The 12,111-nt window shown below is 66.8% G+C and overlaps 2 protein-coding genes across 2 annotated transcripts; one reads left to right on the top strand and one right to left on the bottom strand.

The window, feature by feature from the left end:
- Nucleotides 1-6: 6 nt before the first annotated feature.
- On the top strand, nucleotides 7-8,254 carry LOC111534247 (adenomatous polyposis coli protein 2). Its single transcript, XM_023200889.2, has one exon. It carries the CDS (start codon nucleotides 376-378, stop codon nucleotides 5,269-5,271), a length of 4,896 nt encoding a protein of 1,631 aa, XP_023056657.2. The 5' UTR covers nucleotides 7-375; the 3' UTR covers nucleotides 5,272-8,254.
- On the bottom strand, nucleotides 8,211-10,519 carry CUNH19orf25 (chromosome unknown C19orf25 homolog). Its single transcript, XM_023200890.1, has one exon. The coding sequence runs from the start codon at nucleotides 10,299-10,301 to the stop codon at nucleotides 10,020-10,022; it is 282 nt and encodes a 93-aa protein (XP_023056658.1). The 5' UTR covers nucleotides 10,302-10,519; the 3' UTR covers nucleotides 8,211-10,019.
- Between the last annotated feature and the right edge of the window lie 1,592 nt (nucleotides 10,520-12,111).

Here is a 12,111-nt window from a genome sequence, read left to right as displayed (position 1 = left end):
TTTTTTTTTTTTAACTCCATCTCAAAAAAATAAAACTAAAAAAATTTACTTTTAGTCTGTCTCATGCAATCTTTGGGACATATACCAAAAATTAGTCTTTCCGAGATCCAAACCTAACCAGATGGGTTCGCTTTTACCTGCCACATCTGGCCTCCCCACTCTCGGGTGAGCAGGGGAGGGTGCGGGGTGGCCCAGGCTAACCCGCCCTGTGCCCACAGGCAGGTGCTCCGGGATCACAACTGCCTGCAGACGCTGTTGCAGCATCTGACCTCGCACAGCCTGACCATCGTGAGCAACGCATGCGGCACACTCTGGAACCTATCGGCCCGCAGCGCGCGAGACCAGGAGCTGCTGTGGGACCTGGGCGCCGTGGGCATGCTACGCAATCTGGTGCACTCCAAACACAAGATGATCGCCATGGGCAGCGCCGCCGCCCTGCGCAACCTGCTGGCCCATCGACCTGCCAAGCACCAGGCGGCCGCCACCGCCGTGTCCCCAGGTAGCTGCGTGCCCAGCCTGTACGTGCGCAAGCAGCGGGCGCTGGAGGCCGAGCTGGACGCACGGCACCTGGCGCAGGCGCTGGAGCACCTGGAGAAGCACCGCCCGCCGGCAGCCGAGGCCACCACCAAGAAGCCGCTGCCGCCCCTGCGACACCTGGACGGCCTGGCCCAAGACTATGCTTCCGATTCTGGCTGCTTTGACGACGACGATGCACCATCATCCCTGGCCGCGGCCGCGGCCACCGGGGAGCCAGCCAGCCCTGCCGCGTTGTCCCTCTTCCTGGGCAGCCCCTTCCTGCAGGGGCAGGCGCTGGCCCGCACCCCGCCCACCCGCCGAGGCGGCAAGGAGGCAGAGAAGGACGCCAGTGGGGAGGCTGCCGTGGCGGCCAAGGCCAAGGCCAAGCTGGCGCTTGCAGTGGCGCGCATCGACCAGCTGGTGGAGGACATCTCCGCCCTGCATACCTCGTCCGACGACAGCTTCAGCCTCAGCTCTGGAGACCCAGGGCAGGAGGCGCCACGGGAGGGCCGCGCCCAGTCGTGCTCCCCATGCCGCGGCCCGGACGCCCGGCGGCCAGAGGCAGGAAGCCGGGCGCACCCGCTGCTGCGGCTCAAGGCGGCCCACGCCAGCCTCTCCAACGACAGCCTCAACAGTGGCAGTGCCAGCGACGGGTACTGCCCACGCGAACACATGCTGCCCTGCCCGCTGGCCGCACTGGCTTCGCGCCGCGAGGACCCCAGGTGTGGGCAGCCTCGGCCCAGCCGGCTTGACCTTGACCTGCCGGGCAGCCAGGCCGAGCCGCCGGCCCGTGAAGCCACATCCGCCGATGCCCGCGTGCGTACCATCAAGCTGTCACCCACCTACCAGCACGTGCCACTGCTCGAGGGTGCCTCAAGGGCGGGTGCGGAGCCCCTCGCGGGGCCTGGAACCTCTCCAGGGGCCCGGAAGCAGGCCTGGCTGCCGGCAGACCACCTGAGCAAAGTTCCTGAGAAGCTGGCAGCCGCCCCGCTGTCCGTGGCCAGCAAGACACTGCAGAAGCTGGTGGCGCAGGAGGGGCCGCTCTCCTTGTCCCGATGCAGCTCCCTTTCCTCACTGTCCTCTGCCGGCCGCCCAGGCCCCAGCGAGGGCGGTGACCTGGATGACACTGACTCCTCTCTGGAGGGGCTGGAGGAGGCGGGCCCCGGCGAGGCTGAGCTGGACAGCGTGTGGCGGGCACCCGGGGCCACCTCGCTGCCCGTAGCCATTCCGGCTCCCCGGCGCAACCGAGGCCGGGGCCTGGGGGTGGAGGACGCCACTCCCTCCAGCTCCTCAGAGAACTACGTGCAGGAGACACCGCTGGTGCTGAGCCGCTGCAGCTCTGTGAGCTCGCTGGGTAGCTTCGAAAGCCCGTCCATTGCCAGCTCCATCCCCAGTGACCCTTGCAGCGGGCAGGGCAGCGGCACCATCAGCCCTAGCGAACTGCCCGACAGCCCCGGGCAGACCATGCCTCCTAGCCGGAGCAAGACGCCGCCGCTACCGCCCGCGCCGCAGGGTCCCCCCGAGGCCAGCCAGTTCAGCCTGCAGTGGGAGAGCTACGTGAAGCGCTTCCTGGACATTGCAGACTGCCGAGAGCGCTGCCTGCTGCCGTCTGAGCTGGACGCAGGCAGCGTGCGCTTCACCGTGGAGAAGCCGGATGAGAACTTCTCGTGCGCCTCCAGCCTCAGCGCGCTGGCCTTGCACGAGCACTACGTGCAGCAGGACGTGGAGCTGCGGCTGCTGCCCTCGGCTTGCCCAGAGCGCGGCGGGGGCGCAGGGGGCGCCAGCCTCCACTTTGCAGGGCACCGGCGGCGGGAGGAGGGGCCGGCGCCCACGGGTTCTCGCCCCCGCGGTGCCGCGGACCAAGAGTTGGAGCTGCTGCGGGAGTGCCTGGGGGCCGCCGTGCCTGCCAGGCTGCGCAAGGTGGCCTCGGCGCTGGTGCCAGGTCGCCGCGCGCTCCCCGTACCCGTCTACATGTTGGTGCCCGCCCCTGCCCCGGCCCAGGAGGACGACTCCTGCACCGACTCCGCGGAGGGCACGCCAGTCAACTTCTCCAGCGCCGCCTCCCTCAGCGACGAGACACTGCAGGGACCCCCCAGGGACCAGCCCGGGGGACCAGCGGGCAGGCAAAGACCCACCAGCCGCCCCACCTCTGCCAGGCAGGCCGTGGGGCACCGGCACAAAGCGGGAGGCGCCGGCCGCAGCGCAGAGCAGGCTCGGGGCACCGGCAAGAACCGAGCAGGGCTGGAGCTGCCTCTGGGCCGGCCCCCGAGCGCCCCCGCAGACAAGGACGACTCGAAGTCCGGCCGGACCCGTGGGGACGGGGCGCTCCAGTCGCTGTGCCTCACAACGCCCACCGAGGAGGCCGTGTACTGCTTCTACGGCAACGACTCGGACGAGGAGCCCCCGGCAGCTGCGCCCACGCCCACCCACCGCCGCACATCGGCCATCCCCCGCGCTCTTACCCGCGAGCGCCTGCAGGGCCGGAAGGAGGTCCCTGCCCCGTCCAAGGCCGCACCATCCGCCCCGCCGCCCGCCAGGGCCCAGCCCAGCCTCATTGCTGACGAGACCCCGCCGTGCTACTCCCTGAGCTCCTCCGCCAGCTCCCTCAGCGAGCCCGAGCCCCCGGAGCCGCCCTCCGTCAGTCCACGAGGCCGGGAGCCCGCGGTCACCAAGGACCCGGGCCCGGGAGGCGGACGCGACAGCTCGCCCAGCCCGCGGGCCGCGGAGGAGCTTCTGCAGCGGTGCATCAGCTCGGCCCTGCCCAGGCGCCGGCCCCCTGTGTCCGGCCTGCGGCGCCGCAAGCCCCGAGCCACCCGGCTGGATGAGCGGCCTGCGGAGGGGTCCCGGGAGCACGGCGAGGAGGCAGCGGGCTCGGACCGGGCCTCTGACCTGGACAGCGTGGAGTGGCGCGCCATCCAGGAGGGCGCCAACTCCATCGTCACGTGGCTGCACCAGGCAGCAGCTGCCACGCGCGAGGCCTCGTCCGAGTCCGACTCCATCCTGTCCTTTGTATCCGGGCTATCGGTGGGGTCTACCTTACAGCCCCCCAAACACAGGAAGGGACGACAGGCGGGGGGCGAAATGGGCAGTGCCCGGCGGCCAGAGAAACGGGGCGCAGCCTCAGCCAAGACCAGCGGGAGCCCCCGTTCCCCTGCAGGCCCAGAGAAGCCACGTGGCACACAGAAGACCACACCCGGGGTGCCAGCTGTGCTCCGGGGACGAACAGTGATCTATGTGCCCAGCCCGACACCTCGTGCCCAGCCCAAAGGGACCCCCGGCCCCCGCGTCACACCGCGGAAGGTGGCACCCCCTTGCCTGGCACAGTCCGCAGCTCCAGCCAAAGTCCCCAGCCCAGGACAGCAGCGGTCGCGGAGCCTACACCGGCCTGGCAAGACCTCGGAGCTGGCGACGCTGAGCCAGCCCCCCAGGAGCGCTACACCGCCCGCCCGCCTCGCCAAGACCCCCCCCTCCGGCTCCTCCCAGACCTCGCCCGCCTCCCAGCCCCTGCCCAGAAAGCGCCCCCTGGTCACCCAGGCTGCAGGGCCCCTGCCTGGCCCCGGGGCCTCCGCAGTGCCCAAGACGCCGGCGCGCACCCTTCTGGCGAAGCAGCACAAGACGCAGAGGTCGCCCGTGCGGATCCCGTTCATGCAGAAGCCCGCCCGGCGGGGGCCGCCCCCGCTGGCTCGGGCAGTCCCGGAGCCGGGCCCCAGGGGCCGGGCGGGGACCGAGGCTGGCCCGGGGGCGCGCGGTGGCCGCCTGGGCCTGGTGCGCGTGGCCTCGGCCCTCTCCAGCGGCAGCGAGTCCTCCGACCGCTCAGGCTTCCGGCGACAGCTGACCTTCATCAAGGAGTCACCCGGCTTGCGGCGCCGCCGCTCCGAGCTATCCTCGGCCGAGTCCGCGGCCTCTGCCCCCCAGGGCACCTCGCCCCGCCGCGGCCGGCCCGCGCTGCCCGCGGTCTTCCTCTGCTCCTCGCGCTGCGAAGAGCTCCGAGCGGCACCCCGGCAGGCCCCGGCCCGGCAGCGGCCCCCCGCGGCCCGACCCGGCCCGGGCGAGCGCCCCGCTCGGCGCACCAGCTCAGAGAGCCCGTCCCGCCTGCCCGTGCGCGCGCCTGCCGCGCGGCCCGAGACGGTCAAGCGCTACGCGTCGCTGCCGCACATCAGCGTGGCCCGCAGACCCGACGGCGCCGTCCCCGCTGCCCCAGCCCCAGCCGACGCCGCGCGCCGCAGCAGCGACGGGGAGCCCCGGTCGCTCCCCAGGGTGGCTGCGCCGGGCACGACGTGGCGGCGCATCCGAGACGAGGACGTGCCCCACATCCTGCGCAGCACGCTGCCCGCCACGGCCCTGCCACTGCGGGGCTCCACGCCCGAGGACGCCCCGGCCGGGCCCCCGCCGCGCAAGACCAGCGACGCCGTGGTCCAGACCGAGGAGGTCGCCGCCCCCAAGACCAACTCCAGCACGTCCCCGAGCCTGGAGAGCAGGGAGCCCCCCGGGGCCCCCGCTGGCGGCCAGCTCTCCCTCCTTGGCAGCGACGTGGACGGGCCCAGCCTCACCAAGGCTCCCATCTCCGCACCCTTCGTGCACGAGGGCCTGGGGGTCGCCGTGGGGGGCTTCCCCGCCAGCCGGCACGGCTCCCCCAGCCGCTCGGCCCGAGTACCCCCCTTCAACTATGTGCCCAGCCCCATGGTGGTCGCAGCCACCACCGACTCGGCCGCGGAGAAAGCCCCGGCCACCTCCTCCACCACCCTCCTGGAATAGTGGCCTAGGCCGGCCTTCTGGAACGTTCTCTCCCGGCCCTGCGGCCGGGTCTGGCTGCCCCATGGGCCTGCGCTGTAGATGTTCCCCGTAGGTCGCCCCAGGGCCTCTGCCCACCCGAGCCCCACCACCCTCAGAGCCCCCGCCCAGTGCACTGCGGCCTTGCGCCTCACCGGAAGACCTTGCCTCTGTATCGCGGGGGTCCAGGAGGAAACGGGGCGGCCGCTGGGCCTCAAGTCCCGGCCGTGGAGCGCTGGTAAGGGCGCCCGGGCCCAGCCCTGAGCGCGCGGCCCTTCCCCTGTCGGGAGCCGCTGCCTGACCCCGGGCGAGGGAGGCGGCAGCCTTCGGGTCCGGGTCTGGGTCCGCTGCTTCGCAGGGGCAGCGCTGGCGCCCGCCGCAGGTGGGGCGAGGCTCGGGGAGGGCTGCGCCACGGCGGGCCTGTCAGCTGGGGGCCTCCGCGGCGCGCAGGGGCGAAGCCTGTAATCACGGCAGCCGCGGGTAATTCGCTAATGAGGGCTTTGCAGGGTTTGTTTTCATTCTCAGCCCCAGCTGTGGGAGTGCGAGGTGGGGGTGTGGCCGATCCCCGGCAGGAAGCCCCGCCCAGACGGTGTTCAGGGAACCCGGAGCCCAAGCGCTCCGGCGGAGCCCAAAAGGGTGGGAGGGGCAGGGGCCAACGGATCCCCCTGCCTGCTGCACCCCTTGGCGGAAGCCTGGAAGGCAGCGGGCTGCGCACGATGGGACCCTGGTGCAGACGCCGGGCCGGCTGACATTTGGACCCCAGCCCAGAGATGCTGGCTACCAGCTGGGGCGACGCCAAGGGTCGCTGGAGTCAGGATCGGCCCGGCCCAGCCGTGGCAGGCGAGGTCAATGGAAAGAAGACTGAGGGGAGTCCCAGCAGTGAGCCCGAGGCCCTGGGACCTGCGCAGGCCTCTCCCCAGCGAGCCGGCACCTTACGGAGACCATCACATGTGGGCGTGGTCAGTGCCCAGGACTGCACTGCTGCTGATCTTGTCCCTTTTCAATTCCCTTCTGGTTCATGATGCATAAAGTGCTAGACCCTAGGACTCCAGAGGCAGCACAGCTGGGGCAGGGACAGCGGGGACCCAGCCTTGCCTTCCACTCGGGGCTCTGGGACAAGGCCGGAGGTCCGGGGGCCTTCCAGCAGGCGAACGCAGGGCTGGGGAGTACTTAGTGCCAGATGAGGTGAAAGCTGACAGAGGGGCCTGGGGGGCTTGGCTGCCTCATCCCCTGGCCGGGAAGGATGGGAGCTGGGTCTCCTGCGTGGGGTGGGACTCGCAGGGGCCGGGGCTCTGGGACGGGGGCAACGCCTCACCCTGCAGAGGGAGCCGACGACCTCTTTTCTGCAGAATCCCAGCTCGGGCAGGTGCTGCCTTCACACACGAATCTGCCCAGGCCGACGGCACACACTGCCCAACGTGCCTTCTCTGGGAGGAGAGAAGTGGGGTTTGAGGGTTGGGTGGGTGGAGCTCAGAAAGAAACCCCAGCCCCATCACGGATACCACCATCCCTCCCGTCCTGACCCCCGCGTGTGCAAGGCCAGCCTTTCTGGCAGAAGGAGCTGTCCTCAACTCAGGGTCACTGTGAGAGAAGCTGACCCCAGCCCCCACCCCCAGTTAACGCTGCTGCTTCTCTGAATGCATGTCATGTTGCACCCCATGCTCTGGACCCGCGCCCTGCAGGATAAGGAGCTCCGGGCAGGACGTCTCTAAGCCACCAAGGCGCACCACCCAGCAGGTGCTGGAGGTGCCCAATGCTCCCTCCTAGGACCTCGCAGCCAGGCGAGGCTGTCAGGTTGTTTTGCGGGAAGAGGGGTTCATGGGTGGCTGAGCAGAGAGTGGGGAGAATGCAGACTGAGTGGGGCGACCTCCTGCCTGCCAGGAGCCCCCTTTCAGGACCCAGCGGGGATCTCACACTTGCTGTCCCCATCCATGGCCTGAGGGGGAGCCTGGTGGTCTCTTCCGAGCTTTTGGACTTGGGGATGCCAAACACGTGCTCACCCTCATGCTCGCCCTGGCCAGCTGCACCTCTAATCGTCAAGGGGTAGGGCGCAGCCACTAGGTCGCTGGTGACAGGGCCAGGGTTGTGCAGGAAGGAGGTGCAGCACTGCCTTCCACACACGGTAAGTCTCTGGGCGGCGCTCTCCCGGCTCCCTGCCTCTGTTTCCCCATGTGGGCCGTGGGGAACTCCCAGAGCCACCTCTGGGGGGAGCATGGTGGCAGCGATGATGGGGAGACACCTGGTGCTGCTCACAGAACTTGGGTCTGGCCGGCCCCTACCTCTGTCTGTGCCGCCTTGCCTGGCAGCAGGGAGTGCAACCTGGCCACCGGCCCCACCCCCCACCCTAAGTCCTGAGCTCACTTTCGCCTTCTCCATCCCCTGCCGCGGGGGCCACAACCACACCTCACTGCCCAGTCCAGCTGTCTCCAGGAGGGGACAGGCAGTTGGTGGCCTCTGGACAATCGACTCAAGGTACGCCCACCGCAAGGCCTCCCCCCAGCGCAGCCCCTGCCTGGCCACCAGCCTCGCTGCACCAGGGCGACAAGGTGTCGTCTGCCCTGACACTCCAGGGCCAGAGTCCTAAGGAACTGAGGGTCTGAGGACGCAGGGAGGGTGGAAGTGTCCTGAGGCTGATGGACAGTGACCGCCACTGGTCCCCAACACCACCACACGTGGGTGCTGAACTCGGGCTGCCGTGCCCACTGGCGTGGTCCTCCCGAGCTCTGACAGCATTACCTCACCCCGCCCCATCTGTTGCCCCGGTCCAGCCCTGACGACGCACGCCTGGTCTGTCTCGGATTCCCCCAGCTGCCACCCCACGTTTCTGTACCGGGTCTCGAGTGTTAAACGAATGTGTAAATAGTAACAGCCTGTCCTCCCCTAAACGTAAAGCCATCCGTCCGGCGTAAGGGCACCGTCAGCTGTCCGACTCCCGCGCACATTTAATAAACTGAGCTGTTGAATTGCCTGCCGCCATCACCCATTCCTCAAATGGGCTGCGGGCGGGGCGGGTTCATTGCCGTCTATGTGCTGCGGCAGATTTGCTGAGGAGACCCCCCAGGTTAGATCCCTGGAAGCAGAGCCAGAAAGCAGAAACTGGGGGCACAGGGTTTACTTGGGGGCACCCCACCCAGATGGGCAGGGGAGGCACTGGGTGAGGCCAGGAGTCTCCCCCTGGTCCCGAGGGAGGGCGGGCTCCAGGGGGTCCAACCTGGGTGTCGGCACCTGGGCCAGTTATTATGGCAGGCTCCAGTGTGGGGCAGGAGGCATCCATGAGCAACTAGGAGCTGGCACGGCCCCACGTCAGTCGCTTCAGGGAGCACAGCCCTGGCCCAGCGCGGGGAGAGGAAAGCTTTGACTGCAAGCAGCAGAGAAGTGCAGGGCGGCAAGGGATGGCGGGAGCTGCCCCTCCCCACCTTCCACCCTGAGATGCTGCCGGGACACCCCTCGGCCAGGTGAGCAGCCTCAGAAGAGTGACCAGTGAGTAGTCCCCAGGGCCCAGGCCGGCTAGCCAAGTCCCTGTTTCTGGATGGGGCGCCTCCCAGGCTGTATGTGGCAGGCCCCCTTTCTTCGGGGAATAAGAAACATCTTCCACATTCCAGAAACAAAGCTGGCTGTGGATCTGGAGAGAGGGCGAGGCAGCCCCAGGTCTCTGAGTCAGGCAGACGGTCCCTGTACGCAATGACAGGCAGGACTGAGCAGGGTTCTGGCTGTGGGTCTGGACAGAGGGCGAGGCAGCCCCAGGTCTCTGGTCAGGCATGTGGTCCCTGCACACGGTGCTGGGCAGGACTGAGCAGGGTTCCCAGGGTCACCGGGACTCATCCCTCCCCAGCTTCCAGGGCCCCGCGAAGGGGCCACTCACAGAGGCACCAATCAGACCGCCAGACACACACGAAGGGGTTTATGTTCAGAGCCCAGTCTCTGGGCCGCCCTGCCCAGGTTTCCACTCGAGTTGATCTCTAGGATGAAAAGCCCTTGGCAAGACCCTCCGCCACCCTAATGCCCCTTCCCTCAGGGCCAGAACCCGCAGGGAATCAGGCCCAGGACCTGCTCCGGCCAGAGGGTGGTTGTGAGGCCCAGGACACCCTGGGCTCCTGGCCGGTGACTCACAGCAGTCCTCCAGCAAGGGCAGTGGCTGGGAGACACCCATGCCGTGGAGCTGGGCCCAGCCTGGCCGGGTCTCAGGGCTGCTTGAGTGACCCCAGCAGCCCAAGGTCGTTGTGAAGATCAACGTGGCTGGTGGGAGGAGCCCAGAGCCCGGAAGGAAGGGGGGTCAGGGGCTCGTGCTGGCCTTCGGGCTGCTCTGACATCGGGTGGGCACCCGCTGGATGGAATCACAGTTAACACCTCGATCCCGACACCTGGACTCAGAAGTGGACAGGCGAGTGCCTGCCCGGGGGAAGAAGGAGGTGGCGCCTGCTCCCAGGAGCCCCACCACAGAGCATGGCCACCGTGAGCGGAGGGCGAATCGCAGTAGAGCAGTAAGGTCCCTATCCTCTTCCAAACCTCAGTGGGCCCTCAGGTCACGCAGGACAGAGCCAGCTGGGTGGGTCCCACCAACTTGGCATGAATGGGACGACGGATGAACCGCAGCCCCAGCGTCAGGAGGGGTGCCTGTGTCAGACACCCACGCAGGCTGGGACCCCGTGAATGCGTCTGGGCCGATGGACCCCAAGGGAAAGCCCGGGCGCAGGCCACCTCGTGCGCTGCCCAGGCCTGCGGACCCCGAGAGGTCAGCCTGACGAGGCAGCCTCCGCCGTCGGTAGTGCTGCCTGCTTCATCTGGGCCACCTCTCGCTCCAGGTCCTCGCCAGCTTGCCGCAGGAGCTCACACCTCTGCCTCAGCGCGTCGCCCGCTTGCTGCAGCCGCTGGTTGGCAGCCACGTAGGCCTGGCTCTGCTGGTAGAGCTGCTCTCCTGGGGCCTCTGCATCCTCCATCATCCTGAAGGGAACTGGGGGGTCTGGGATAGAACACAGCAGCATCACTGCCTGCTGACCAGGGACCCTGGAGGGCATCCTCCTGGGCACACCTCATTACCACCCCCAAAGGGCGGAGTTCCCTGCAGTCCCAGTGCGAGCTGCTGGCCGGGGTCTTTTTAAGATGACGAAAGCGGTCAGTTGTGGTGGCTCACACCTGTAATCCCAACACTTTGGGAGGCCGAGGCGGGAGGAACACCTGAGCCCAGGAGTGAGAGACCAGTCTGGACAACATAGTGAGACCCCCATCTCTCCCAAAAAATACAAATACAAAAATTAGCTGGGCATGGTAGCATGCACCTGTGGTCCCTACTTCTCTGGAGGCAGAGGTGGGAGAATTACTTGAGCCTGGGAGGCCGAGGCCACAGGAAGCTATGATCGTGCCATGGCACTCCAGCCTGGGTCACAGGATCTCATTAGATCCTGTCTCATTAAATAAATAAATAAATATCAAATAATGGAGGCTTCCTGGCCCATCAGCTGGGAGAGGCACAGTGGCTGGATGGCAGGAGGGGCTTCCAGCTCTAGGCTACCCACCTTAGCAAAGCATGTGACCAGAGGGATCGGGTCACAGAAAGAGCTGAGCCTGGCCAGCAGTGGCCCTCCTGGGGGTGGGGCTTCCGTTCCTGCAAAAGCTGTGGCACCCACCCGGATGGGCTCCACTGAGCCGGCCTGGCTCTCATTCCTGCTCTCACTGGAAGCCAGAGACGCAACAAGCCCGCCACCGAAGACCTCTCCAGGGGCCGTGCAACCTCATGGAGCCCACACTTAGTGAGGCGGGGCGGCAAAGGTGAGAGGTGGGTACTCACGTCCTGGGGACTCCCGCACACGGCAGAAACCGTGTAAGGTTCCCTGCTCCCCAAAGTATGCAAAACCAGTGCAGCAGGGCTCAGAAGCAGACTTCAAGGTCACTCAGAGAAGCGTCACGGTCTCCTCGGCTCTGGCCTGCCCCTCGACAGTGTGGCCTCACAATGACGAAGGCTGCACGTGTCACACAAGCCTGGGCTGATCAAATCACCGGTCACCTCCTGCTTTAGCAACAGGGTAGGAAAGGCTGGGCAGTGCCTGGATGAAGGCAGGCCAGCACAGGAGGCCCCTCTATCTTCTATGAGTCCCCCGCCCCCGGCACAGCGTGCCTCAGTTTCCCCACACTCAACGGCCATGGACCTGAGCCCATGATGCTGAAACCATGGCCCCAGCGCCCTCAGATGACCCAACTGCACGCTGGGAATAAACACAACTCAGGCACCTTGACCGGTACCGGCCAACGGAACCTTCCAGATGATGCGCACACCTTCCAATGCTGGTCCACACCAGCCACCAGCCAGGAGAGGCTCCTGAGCACTTAAAATATGCCTAAATGGAAAAAGTCACCCGATTTTTCTTTCCTTTTTTCTTTTTCAGAGACGGGGTCTCATTGTCACTCAGGCTGCAGCCTCCAACTCCTGGGCAGAAGCAATCCTCCTGCCTCAGCCTCCTGAGTAGCTAAGACCACAGGTGCACGCCACCACACCCAGTTAATCTGTGTCTTTTTGGTAGAGATGGGTTTCACTATGTTGCCCAGGCTGGTCTTGAACTCCTGGCCTCAAGTCATCCTCTTGCCTCAGCCTCCCAAAGTGCTGGGATTACAGGCATGTGTCACAGCACCTGGCCCCAGAATTTTCTAATATTACTTTTTTTAAACGTTCCCATAGAAATTCACAGTTTCTATCATTCCACATGACTCATTTTCTTTTTTTCTCTTTTTTTGAGACTGAGTCTTGCTCTGCTGCCCAGGCTGGAGCACAGTGGCACGATCTCAGCTCCCTGCAACCTCCGCCTCCCGGGTTCAAGTGAATTCTCCTGCCTG

Source organism: Piliocolobus tephrosceles, unplaced genomic scaffold (assembly GCF_002776525.5).
Source record: "Piliocolobus tephrosceles isolate RC106 unplaced genomic scaffold, ASM277652v3 unscaffolded_24036, whole genome shotgun sequence".
In the NCBI taxonomy this organism is placed as follows: Eukaryota; Metazoa; Chordata; class Mammalia; order Primates; family Cercopithecidae; genus Piliocolobus; species Piliocolobus tephrosceles.
The sequence above is the reverse complement of the archived record's forward strand: the minus strand, read 5'-3'. Positions and strand labels throughout refer to the sequence as shown.

Coding starts and splice junctions, on each gene's coding strand:
- LOC111534247 (XM_023200889.2), top strand. CDS start 376: ATGCTACGCAATCTGGTGCACTCCAAACACAAGATGATCGCCATGGGC.
- CUNH19orf25 (XM_023200890.1), bottom strand. CDS start 10,301: ATGCCCTCCAGGGTCCCTGGTCAGCAGGCAGTGATGCTGCTGTGTTCT.